At 38.7% G+C, this 13,301-nt stretch overlaps 1 protein-coding gene across 2 annotated transcripts in view; it reads right to left on the bottom strand.

Moving 5' to 3' along the window:
• Window positions 1-651: 651 nt before the first annotated feature.
• The window catches only part of LOC102205446 (transducin-like enhancer protein 4), a 45,265-nt gene continuing 32,615 nt past the window's right edge, over window positions 652-13,301 (bottom strand). For both annotated transcript variants that reach the window (XM_005738142.2, XM_005738144.2), the window contains exons 9-20: window positions 12,351-12,473; window positions 10,473-10,526; window positions 10,231-10,383; window positions 9,755-9,887; window positions 9,325-9,512; window positions 7,910-7,986; window positions 7,515-7,764; window positions 7,156-7,403; window positions 6,802-6,949; window positions 5,773-5,923; window positions 5,479-5,555; window positions 652-4,668 (exon numbers count right to left, since the gene is read on the bottom strand). In XM_005738142.2, coding sequence (XP_005738199.1) covers window positions 4,561-4,668; window positions 5,479-5,555; window positions 5,773-5,923; window positions 6,802-6,949; window positions 7,156-7,403; window positions 7,515-7,764; window positions 7,910-7,986; window positions 9,325-9,512; window positions 9,755-9,887; window positions 10,231-10,383; window positions 10,473-10,526; window positions 12,351-12,473 — 1,710 coding nt within the window. In that variant the 3' untranslated portion in view covers window positions 652-4,560. The remainder of the gene's footprint in view (window positions 4,669-5,478; window positions 5,556-5,772; window positions 5,924-6,801; window positions 6,950-7,155; window positions 7,404-7,514; window positions 7,765-7,909; window positions 7,987-9,324; window positions 9,513-9,754; window positions 9,888-10,230; window positions 10,384-10,472; window positions 10,527-12,350; window positions 12,474-13,301) is intronic.

Raw genomic sequence — 13,301 nt, forward strand, 5'->3', positions numbered from 1 at the left:
GTATTAACAAGTATAACTAATTACAACATTTTCTTATTGTAGGTTGCTTTATCTAAAAAAATATTTTTAGACTGAGTGCAATACAAAAGTGCAAGGTGCCACCAACACAGGTATTGTAGGGAAAATCTACTTATTGTTATGTTTCACATAGTCCCTAATACATTAAATATAGCAGCTCCATAGACATTCACCTAACAAGTGAAAGATCCCTTGCTTGATTGGCAGAAAAAACCCAAATCTCTCAGATCCTTGTCACTAATACTTTTGCTGCAATATGTAGCAATAAATCTTACACTTTCTCTGATGCTTTTCCAGTGCAACTACAATGTGTTTTTTGGGGGGGAATTTAATTGCAATTAACTATGTTATCTGGTAATAAAATAGAACCTAAACGATACACAAGTCCTACAGACTTCTAGCTTAAACAGTAAAAGAGGCTCAGACAAAACAGTCCACACAGTAATTTAATAAATTCAAGCACAGACTAGAAAAAAGAGAGCAAAGGCATTTTGTATCGAATGAAAAAAGCTCAACTAGTAACAGGAAATTTCTGCTGTAAGCTCGAATAATTACATGTTTACAGTAAAGTTATAGCCAGTCAAGCTAAATGCTCTACACATCATTACTGTTTAACAACATTTCTGTGCCAGATCTTCTTAGCCTTCTAACATGTAGCAGTCAGATAAGATGAGTAACATTCAGATTTGACTCTTGACATGACAGCGACTACAACCAAAGAGCATTTCCTTTTTTTTCCTTTTTAATGTTTTATCTAGATGAAGACTGAAGATAGTACAAGGAGGTGACACCAGATTTTATTCATTCAAGAGCAGAAAGCGCAAAAGAGCACTCAAGACAGCAAAGTGAATGAATCGTCATTTTGATCAGAAAGCATAGCTGAATTTAGCAAACAGGAATGTGAAAAAACATATTTATAACCACCTTCGAAATGTACAGTGTCTGTGTAAAAAAACAAACAAAAAACAGCCATAACAGTAAATTATTTTCAATACAGTCTCTCCTGTATGAAATCCAGTCAGCTCAACATACCATACTGTAAAATGTCTTTTTGTATTCAGATCAGTGCATTTATTACAAGGCTTTCTTTCAATCTGCCACATAGCCAACATGCTTCTATATAATGTATTTAATTTAAACTTTTCTTTTCCTAAAACAATCTGCCGATATATCAGTACATCCCTAATCAAGACCTTATTAAAATAAGATAGGTAGGTAGATCTCAGGCAGGTTAACACTAAGCATGAGTGCTTTATCAATTTTCAAAGTAAAGCAGTCATTTACAGTAGTTAAAAAAATGTGGTCACATTTCTTTTTTCCCCCCCTCCCATTTCATGAAATGAGAGCAAAAAGCGTAAACAATGAGTTACAGAAATACGTTGCTGGCAACATGTCATTTACCTCAAAAGGAAATAGATGAATTCAGCAATAGTACAGGATGGATCTGAGTAATATAAGAACAGTTTCATTCATAGTCTTCAAATTCATTCTGACAGGCACTACTAGTACATCCACAAAGCGAGTCTATATCAGTCTTTCTTGTTGCCAAATTCTCCAAAGTACTAAAAATCTCATATCAAACTAACCTAACCTAACAAAAGTTACTGGCAGTAGCTAAACCAAGAGATTGGGTTTAGGCACTCAATTTAAAATTATTACTGTTTAACATATGCCTCCTGATAGTTCGGTTTAGTAAGAAAGTTTAAAATGCCTGTTTAGGACAAGCTGGCATCCATCCTGATTGGATGATTATAGGTTAGAATCTTGGTGACATAAATCTGTGCTAGTAACTTATTGTGTTGTGTTTACATTCCTGTAGATTAATGTGATGTGGGACTGATGTTATAACTATGTAATAACACAAATGAATTACAAGCAACAAACAAGTTTTTAAAGCTTAAAAACAGCAACAAATATCAAAGAATAAACACTTTTTAACTCCAATAGTTATTTTTTCTGGTTAACTCCACTGGTCAATAGTGTGTTCCAAGTGTTTGAAATAAAGTTTGGTTCTGGAAATTTGTGATCATTTCAGCAGTACTGTTGATAAATGATCCTTGTAATTAAAAAGGATCCTTAAATGTTCCAAGACACTCAAAAACACTTCCAACAGAGGAGACACATTTCAGTTCTGCGTATGTAACTGAACGCAGCAGGACAAAAGGAGGGCAGAAGTATAGCGTAAAGGCACTGTGTTATTTTTACAAGCCAACAGACGTAAATCCAAGACAAATCAAGACCACATCGCTGACCACTTGTTTTTCCCAAAGGTTTTAACAGAAAATCCAGGCTGGAGTGACTGACCTCCAAATACCAATAAATCTGTTTTACTGAAATCTATCAGTAGGAAGCCAGCGAGCATCCAGAGAAGTCCGAGCTAAGGGACAGAGACAGTGCAAAAGTCAGTCAGTAGAGAGGGCATTGAGGGCAATTCTGTTAGTTTGTTCAGTGCCCACAGAGTCGAAAATACAGAAATAAATACAACACACACACACACCCACGCACACACAAACAGCTCTTACTTCACTCAGAAGCTGAACTACAAGAACAAATTCAGGAACACAGGTAGAAAATGATGCTGTAGGTAAACAAACAACGGTATTTAAAGGAACAGTTCTTCTTTTTCTTTTTTTTTGGCAAAGATTTTGATCAGAGCTGTGATTTCCCAAAGCGTTTGTGGCTGCCTCCTTGTGGCCTTCAAAGGTATTTCAATTGGGTCTTGAAAGGGCTTGCCTGCCCTAAACCAAACGCCCCCAAACAGTATTTATGATCATATTGTATGTTTATATATTTACATTTTAAAACATAACCAGAACTCATATATATACTCATAAAGTCAAGCTGATGAATTAAGTTACTGGCTTATTCTACCTATGTTTTGTGTATTTTCTAACTCATCGTTGTTGGGAAAATGTGTTGATGAGAGCTGTGATTATTGTTTTTGGCTGGTCGCACAAAATTTTAAGATTTCAAATCGTTTGGCAACATTTTTAAGTTTGGGAATGAATGGATTAGAAGATCAGCACTACACTCTGTTAGTCTAGGAACCCTTTCATTTATCACCTGATGGAACAATAGCCAACAGTTTGGACTATCCAGTATAGCCATTAATTACAAATGAAGCTAATAAATACAATGAAAACAAAAACCATGATCATTATCTCATTAGACTACAGCTAGTAGTTTCTAGATTGTATTTAATAGGATACTTTTATGTATATGCAACCAGTGTCTCCTCAGAGTAATAGATCAATTCTAACTACACATGGTAACCGGAAAGCTTGTGGTACCTGAAATATCATCCCTTGTCTCCAAATTTTGCATATTCATATGCAGTGTTCCTTTATCAGATATTTTTAGGTGTAAATCCTTGTTGCCTGAAAATCTCACAGCAATGACCAGATATCTTGTAGTAGGCATAGTTGAGTATCCATACTAATCTGAGCCAGGCTTAAGTCCTCCTGGCTGCATCTAGCATTCAGAAAGTCTTATTGATCTTATCTCTAAAAAAAACTGAATATATGAACATGTTTAATAAGAAACTATTCCAAACTAATTCTTGATGGACAATACTATTTTAAGCAGCTCTGACACAACCTTTTTAGATAGATTGTTATGAAATTTGTTGATGTTTTTCACAGGTGGAAGCTTTTTCTTACTGTTATTTAAAAGAAAAAGAAAAAGGTGTATATATTCATAGCCCAAAGAAGGAAAAATCAGTGTGTTGAAATAACACACTGTACATGAATTCAAGCCATAACTAACCAATTAAAGATGAATATACTGTCTCACATTTCGATACCATTTAAAAAACGGAGCCTCTGATATATTTGCTTGAAAAAACCCATTCACATGTGCGCAAGTGCTATATTTTTGTGTGTCCTGCACCCTTTGGATGAATGTGCCATCGTCACAATTAAGGCGACACTTCTGCAGGATGCAGTTAAGCACAGAAATAATGAGGGGATGTCAAAATGGGAAGAAAGCTCAGCTGCAGACTCAAAACACATGGCAATATAAATGGCAAAAAAGTAACCAAATTGTTGCCCCTTTATTTACACCATCAGCATTAGTTGTGTGCAGGTTGGCTGTTGATATTCCAGAGTAGCCCAGAAGCACTACGGCTCTGATCTGCCACCTAGTTTGCATACATTTTAGCCTCCATGTATGTATAAAGTACACAGGCAGATTAGTATGTATGTGAACAGTCATGCTTGTTTTACAGTCTACACACTGAAAAAAGAAAAATGATATAAGAGGCTTAAGTGAAAGGTAACATAAAGGAATGTTAACAGCCCAACAGCATTCACTCATCCTCACAATAACACAAAGTCACTTAAAAGGAAAAAAAAAAGATCTGTGCTTGGGTCCGCTTGTTGGTTTTGATCCTCGACTAGCCAGAAGGTCAGGAAGTCATGGTCCAAGAAAATGTTTGGTTTGTTCCTTTTAGGTTTATCCTATACACATAAAAAAATTTACACAGATGAAGGAGACCTCACGGTTGGATGGAAGGATGGCCTTCTTGTTTAACAAGCACAGCTATTAGTAGATGACCTCATAGACAGTTGCCTTCTTATCTCCTGATCCCGTCACAATGTACTTATCATCAATGGAGATGTCACAGCTCAGCACAGAGGATGATTCTTTTGACTGTCGGGGGAATAAAAGATGCAAGAAAATGTATAAAAAGGGTGAGAAAGATGAAGGCTACGCAGACACACGACTTTCTTGTTATTGTAAAGACACAGAAGGTTGTTGAACTCACAATAGCTGCAAAAGTTCAGTCATACAGACTGTTGTATTTTCATTAGGAAAGTAATTTCATCCAAGGAATACCCAAGAATGACTTGTTAAGAGTTCTTATTTTTCTTTATTAAAAATAAGAAATAACACCCCCACTTGCGTGTTTTTTGTTTTTAATCGAGTAATTCATTCAGTCCAGTTTATTTATTCCCATAATTGATTCTCACCTGCTTCACTTTCCCACCTGCTGCATCACCTGTTCTTCCCTGTTCCTCTCATATGTTTTTATTCATCTAATCAGCCCCATCAGCAGGCTACTCCCAGTCTCACATTACCTAGCGCTTTAGCTCTTTGGTGTTCTGCTGCTCAATTCCGTTTTGCACCAGATTAGTCCCAATGTATGTCTTTTTTTAGAAATAACGGTAAGTGCCCAGGATTCTGCATCAGCTGCTCCCTGTGCTTGTTTTTTTATAACCTTGAATCTCCTTGTGTGACTAAAGCTCATCTTTTGCTTTTTACCATCTGTCTTTTGTGTCATACTCTTGGGTCCTCTATATAGAACCCTGATAGCTAAACTTTACAATCAGTGAGCAAAAGCGGTGTTTGATATCTCTACCTGGGTTATTTCTCTAAAATCCATAACTCTTGGCTACTACGCTGCGCTGCACTTGGCCTCTCAGTTGCCTTTCATCCATGGTTGTGTTCTTGCCCACTTACCTGGAATATGCTGGCTCCATATGGGGTTCTCCATGCATTTAGCAGATTGTCTTTTCCTGTACTTACAAACCACTTCCCTGCAGAGGATCGACAACTGCATTAGGCTACGGCAACGAAAAACGCTTTAAATCTTTAAAAGCCAAAGTAAATTATTTAAGTGAAGGTTAATTTGCTCGCTCAGGTGCTAAAGCATTATCTCATCGTTAACATCTCAAGACCTGGCACATATATTCATTTCATGTTGCAAAATACTGGTGACAACAGAATCATCTCAATAAAGTTGTTTATGCTTACCACAGTGCGCAAATCTGAGTGACAGCACACAGCTTTCATGCAGGTGGAGCTGGTATTTGTCAGGTTTGGTGACATGCAACACCTCCACATTACTGTTCTCCATCCCAACTGCCAGCCACTCTCCCGTTGGACAGTATCCCAGTGAGAAGATCTGCAGCCAACACCAACATACCCATTTTAATGACAGCTATGTCTCCCTATATTCTGTGTAAATAATACTCAGTATATCTCTTATATTAGGGTAAGGTATGCATCTGTCTATTGGAGGTGGGCACAGATAGATGTTCCAAAAATATGTCATAGTCCTATACCTCAACCTTTTACATTACAAAGAGGTAGATGAATAGTTAAGTCCTCATTGTTTTTTAAAAATCCCATTTTTACACCATGGAAGAGCAAAATGCACGCACAGGATACAACTGATAGCTGTAAAAACTGGTAAACCATTACTTCTTTTCTCTGTCAAATGGTTCCAGATTTGCTCAAGCTGTAGCAGGGGGGAGTGGGGCTAGACCTGACATTACTGGAAAGCCTAAGAACTCTATCAGCCATGACTGTCCTCTCTGAGCTCTCTTTACTGCACACTCACCTCCTCATGTGCACACTGAAATGGCTCTATTCAGGAAAATTGCAGTAATGGTCTATTATTGCTGCTTTTCTACTCACAAGGGGGAAAAAACTAAATTCTACCTGCACATATTATTAGTGTTAAAAGTATTTGAGGACAGGGCTCAGCCGGGCTTTTAGTGTGGGTTAAATGTTCTGAACTGAGCTTGTAAATGACTGCAATAAATCAAAACCCGAGACAGTAATCACACAAACTGCAAATGGCAGTGACTTGTCCTGGGGTGCACAATTTTCATCTGTGGCATTTTACCACCAAATAATAATAGACGTCCGTGCAAAACCCAAATTTCTGAACCCTGAACACACACCTGAAAGCTGCCGGAGGAGTGGAACAAATTCCACACTGCTTCATTATGTTCGCTCCCAATAGTCACGTGATGCAGTACGTGTATAAATGTGTACCTGAGAGGTGAAGTCGTGCTGTTGCAGCTGGCGTCCCTCTCTCAGGTCCCAGGACCGGACAGTGTTATCCAGACCTCCGGTCCAAAGCTTGGTCCCATCATTAGAAATGTCTATGCAGCTGGCTCCATCTGTGTGGCCCTGGAACTGCCTGCAGAGAAACAGACAAACCCATAACTAACAATACTGTTTTTCTTTCAAGTTGGCTTGACATCAACCAGATCAGCATCTTGACTAAACTAATGGGTAGCCAACATGTGATGCTGTTTTGGTTTAATAGCAGGTTCTTTTTTTTTTCTCTCTTTTTTTCTTTCAGCATAATTCAATAACCTTAAATTACATTCCCCAGTTCTTTACCTAACCAGAGTCTGGTTGTTAAGATCCCAGACGGCAATGTTTCCATCAGAGCAGCAGGAAAAGCAGACTTTGGAATCCGGGCTGATGGCCAGAGCATAACATGCAGGTGCAGACGAAGTTAATTCCGCTTTGATCCGAGGAGTCGGTGTAGCCAAATCCCAGATTGATAAAGTACTCGCTTCTCCCCCAACGATAAGAGTTCGTCCATCAGGAAGTAGCCGACAGGATCGAATATAGTTATCCCTGTTCTGATGTGCCAAAAAAGAACTGTCATTGAAATGTATACATGCAAGCAACTAGTGGCTGTAAAAGTGGTATTCTAAAAGTATGTTACATGAGAACCAATGTGTTGAACTCACAAGGCAGTCCAGCTGGGAAACAGGGGTCTTGTTGCCCGGGTGACTGATATCCCACACCTTGACACAGCCCTTGCCGCCGGTATAAACGTGACGTGTAGGGTTACTGATGGTAACGGCACACACCACCTCCCCGTGGGTGAGAGTATTGATCTGTCTAGCATGGCGCGGGATACCAGGGCCGATCAGTGCATCCGGAGGAAAAGGCACAGGCTGCATTTGTCCGTCAGCGCTCACATGAAAGGAATAAGCTCTGAAGCAAAATAAAAGGGTCGTGTGAGGTGATAAAGGGTGATGAGAGAAAAGTAAGAAAACATAAGCAGAGGGGAATATATGTGTGTTTCTGTGAACTTTCTCAGTATGATTATGCCATTTAAGAAAGACTAAAAAAGACTTACGGTTTTCCACCAGGAATGCCCGACAGGCTAGGAGGAAGTCCAGGAACACGTATGTGGTGGTGAGGATCAAATCCTACCTAAAGAACACAAGAGTGAGACGTTTTTAAAATATACAAAAATGCTTAAACAAATAGAAGACTCGAATGAAGTCAGGTGTGCAGGGCAGGAAGGCATTTATAGTGACGTGACAGGAAAGGAAGTGTGTTTTTACATCCAGCGACCTCATTTATAAAATTAACAAACGATCAGTTTTAATCCCAGCTATGACTCAAGCAGAAACCAAGCGCAAGTAGGTGTTTTTAAAAAACACTCTGATGTGGAAATTATTTTCTCTCTCAGAAAAGTCTAGACTTAACCTAAGTGATTTTCCCACTGTTTATGTTGGGTCATTACAGATACCCAGTAGGAATTAATTGCCAGACATCAAGGTGTTTTGAATTAACAGGAGGATTAAAATTAATTAAGAGAAGGACTTTTTTTATAAATAGCATGTCAAATTAGAAACAAATGCCCTCGCCTGTTCTTGCATTATTGGAAAATCCTGGTAAGTGTGCTCTAGAGGCAGGAGATTTTTCAATGGCTGCAATTACTTTTTTTTCGTGAATCATGATATGTGGTTATAATAACGTCAGAAACAGTTCAGTCTTTATGCTCTACCTTGTCCACACTCCTTAGCTGCAGGTTTTGCTTTGCTCATCAACTCATTAGTTGAGTAAATACCACATGTTGCCCTGCTTCAACCTCCTCAACCATCGCCATGAACAGTTTTCATTTCTTTTTTTGCACAATGTTTTTAAGCATTTTCCTACTAATTGAACATAAGCATACCATTGGGATTAATCTTAAAACTAATTAAAAGTTGAAATACTAAATGCATTTTTTTTGAATGAAGTTGTACTCCTAAATTACCTTGAAGTAAATTTCCAATCAAAATTTTTGGTACAAGATACATGCCAGCATTTCAAAGCAGATTTAAGCAACAGTCAACTGAAAAATAATAATAAAATCCTGGTGAGACCACCATTTTTAGCTTTTATTCTAATTCAGTTTAGTTTTTAATCTCTCAAAAACGCTTGCATAGTTTCAGTGGGGATGGTAGTTAACGGTACTGTGTTTACCTGCTACCTGGTGAAAGATTGTCATCACACAGAGAATATTTGTTCATACATGGTTACCATTTTAGGACAGTTTCTCATTTCACACCTGACATAAACGGTTGAAAATACAGTCGTAAAAACGCACCTAAATAGAATAACTTGCAAAAAATTGACTAATTATTAGAATCCCCAAACATCCCAATATTAGTTGTTTTCCACTAAATCATTTTTGTCTTTAAAGTACATTTTTAACACTGACAGAATAGGTAGCTAATGTTTACGTCTGCTGTCTGCATGCATCTGTGAGTGTTCAGGTACCACTTGTGTGCGTCCGTAGGCTGCCACAGCGGCCGCGGCCACTGCACTCATCTGTGGGGAAATGTTATGCAAGCCAGTGTAGGCTGCTCCTGTTCCACTCAGCTCTCCATTCATACCAGGGTGAGGAACCATTCCGAATGGGCCAGGGTACGAGCAGGGCACTGCCAGGGGTGTGCGAAGACCAGGAGCTACAAAACAAGACAGCCAGATTGTGACGCAAACATCTATCTTTTTCAACTGTAGTGTACAAAGGTTATTTTTTTGCTTTAAAGCAAAGGTTTAGTCTTAAATACAGAGATTTTTGTTAAGCTAGTCTATGGTAATAGGCTTTTTTTTAAGTTTTCAAAAACATATACTTATGTATTTGCACTGAGTCATATCTGACAGATGCAGGCAGAGATGTTTTATGTTGTACGCTTGCAACACTTACTCAGTGCCTCAACTCCTGATGATTTACTGGGTGCAGACCTCAGGCCTGTGGTGGAGGCACTGCTGGGTGTGGGGGCTTCAGAGCGGGATGTGGGAGTGCTGGACTTGGACACGGGAGTTGTTGACTTCTCATTCTACCAGAAAAATTAAAAAAGAAAGATTTCTACATACAGAAGGGTTTCAGAGGTGAAAGACATGGAAATAAATCTTTATGCTTTTTTTTTTCCAAATATAATAACAGTGCAGGAGCATTCATGCGTCAGTTTATTCTAAGACTCATTAAATTGATATTCTATAAAAATGTCGAATAGTGTCCTTTATCTCTTGGATTTTATCTTACATCTTTCATGTGGTTTACAGTTTGCCAGATTTACTATTTGATCATTTTTACAGAAGCAAATAAGCATTGTTTAACCCTTTATTTAGAGGGTTTCTTGAAAGAAATTAAATGAAAAGGAGGCTACACAAATGACTCACCATATTAATATCTTTAGACTTGGAGGAAGGTGTGCTGCTGGAAGAAGCAATTGAGGAAGGGCTCAGTGGTGGGTCTTTCTTCAACAGGCGACTTTTGTCCAACCCATTCTCCCGAGGAGAGTGTGCAGGACTTCCTCGGGGAGACACTGGATCCTGTAAGCATTAAACCGAAACAATTCACATTTTCTCAACAGGTAACACACAGGATGGTAGACTGGTAGTGTGCAGGTAATATTTTGTACCTCGTTGGAGACGTCGACAACCAAGTTGTCATCACTCTTTTCTCCATCACTTTCCTGGGTCAAACACAAACAAGGACCATACAAAGGTAAATAAAATAGAGCTCCCAGAATGTAGATTTGAGAATAGGCAACAAGCTAATTATTCTTTGTTGAAAAGTGTGTGTGCTCATGTCTGTGTCCACTTTTTTTTTTTACATTTATTTAAATGAATTTATTATATGAACACAAATCAGAATCAGTTTATTGAACTCAACACCTAATAACAAATTCATGTACAAGCAAGTAGTTCCCTCATTGTGAGAGAAGACCATAAAATAGTGTAATAATATATTTTAGCAGAAGAAGTCTGAGGCCACACCCCACATGTGTTATATTTGCTGATGGGCATCATTAGGTACACATTGCTAATACTGGGTTGGACTCTTCTGCCTTCAGAACTGATGTAATGGTTCATGAAATAGACTCAAAAAGGTGCTAAAAATATTCCTCAGAGATTTGGGTCAATGTTGACATGATAGCAACAAACAGTTGTTAGCTGTACGTCCATGATGTGAATCTCCACCACGTCAAATGGCCATTTGATTACAGTGAACTCACTGTCATGAAGAAAACACTTTGATCTGAGCTTTGTGGCATGGTATATTATCCTACTGGAAGCAGCGAGAGGATGGGTACACTCTAGTCATAAATGGATAGACACGGTCAACAACAATACCAAGGTAAGCTGTTTAACCCATTAAAACCAATGGGGGCATCAAACTTTTAGATCAAACTACCGTAACTCTTGAACCAATCAGAAAATTCCAGTGGTTGCTGAAAGCAGCAACTCTGTGCTTTACAGTAATCCCATGCGGGGCGCCACAAATAACACAGAAAACAGGAAAAACAAAGCAATAAAATGAACCCAAATCCCTGATAAGATGTCTGTTTTCTGTAGAGCACCATCAAACCACTCACTCTGTCTTGTTTCAACCAAACTTCAATGGTGCTGTGATGCGTGGGATTACCGTAATGACCCTAATATCACTGAAAAGCGCATAGTCCTTGCTTTTAGAAAGCAACTGTTACCTGTCTAACACCAGTGACAGGTTAGGCTTTAGAGGGTTAAACAATGCCTATTTGCTACTGAGGGGCAGAGTTTGCCAAGAAAACATTAACCACATACCATTACACTAACAGCAGCCTGAACCATTAACACAAGGTGGAATGGGTCAATGCTTTCACATCATTGGTGCCATATTCTGACCCTGCCATTCAAATGTTGCGACTCATAAGACAAGCAAACATGCCCGGTTTAGACTTCAGCGGGTCATCTTGACCATGTCTGCATGTTACTGACTTGTAATTGGTTGATCAGATATTTGAATGAACATGCAGCTGAGCAGTTGTACCTAACAAAGCGGCTAAAGGTGGCATTTGTGGGGTGGTAAGGTTTGAAACAGGTATGGTTGGTATATAACATGATGTGAGTGAGGGGTGTTCCATGTGTACAGCATGTGACTTGCCTGCCTGAACTAGCTCACAGGCTACACGCCATTTGTTAAATATACTGGTCAAAATGGATTCACTAGAAGCATCCCAGTGGGTCATCTGACTGAGTTACAGGCATCATCCTTGGTTCAAAGACCTTTGGTGCGCCATGTTTCTACAAGTCTCTAGCATCTCTCCTAATCTCATCTCTGAAATAAAGAACAAATAATCTCAGTTTACTTCATTTAGACAAAAAAGTGTAGTTACTGTAGATATGACAGTACAGGGCCATGTAATCACAAGAGAACTGAATAATTGAGCTCTCCCTGTCCCTAATCCTTTCTAATGAGCTTGATAATAAATCTTCTCCGCAGCTCAAAAACTATTCATTTTAGCATATTCACTCACATAGCGTGTGGAGGTCAGCTCCTTATCATCTGTCTTCTGTTTTTTGCTGTCAGAGGAATAATCGCTTGAACTTCGATGCTTCTCTCCAGTTCGAAAATTGGCTGATGGAGAGACAGATGAGCTCTGGAAGAAAAAAAACAACCATTTACTTAACTGAAGCTGATTAAAACTGATCTTTTTTGTTTGTAAAGTACATAAACCCTGCACTGGAAAATCATAATAAAATCAGAAATCAGGCAGAATCAGACAACAACAGGCCCGTTTTCTTGCTCAGACATGTGTGGAAAATAGCTATTAGAGCAACGGTTTTTGCTATAGAAAATCATTCATTTCCATTGACATTGAATTCCAGAAACACATATAACTCAAACTTGTGCTAATAGCAACAAAACACACTTCCGGACAGAAGGAAAATTAATATAAAATTACATTTGTTTGTATTCAACAAAAACATACATTTAAAGATTAGGTTACATTTTCTGGGATGTGAAACCCAAACCAAATGGACACAGAAAGAATCATCCAAGCTCCACCGAAGAAGATGTGATTATCAAAGGCAAAAAAAGTTGAGATAAATTACTAATCTTCCCCAGGACAGACTGATAGGAAATATGTACGCTGCAGCTTTTACCGCTAGAAGAAACTTGGAATGTGTTGAGAGCCGTGCGGCCAGTCAACAATCTGAGCAAGAAGACAAAGCTGAGCGGTGCAGACACAACGTACGCCGCGGCTAGATTTCTGTATCGCTTTTAAAATATCCCCTGGCTGTCAAAACAATTTCCTTTTTACTGTATCACACAATACAAAAGCAGCACCGCAGCCTTGACAGTTTGACTACAACATCGCAGCTTTACGGGGAGGGCTTGGCTGACGTCTCTCTTTCTTAATCAAATATGGCATCCTTTAAATACCATTACTGAAGGATTAATCTTCTTTGAGAAGCAAGGATCA

Source organism: Pundamilia nyererei, unplaced genomic scaffold, assembly GCF_000239375.1.
Source record: "Pundamilia nyererei isolate P.nyererei 1_Seehausen unplaced genomic scaffold, PunNye1.0 scaffold00082, whole genome shotgun sequence".
Taxonomy (NCBI): domain Eukaryota; kingdom Metazoa; phylum Chordata; class Actinopteri; order Cichliformes; family Cichlidae; genus Pundamilia; species Pundamilia nyererei.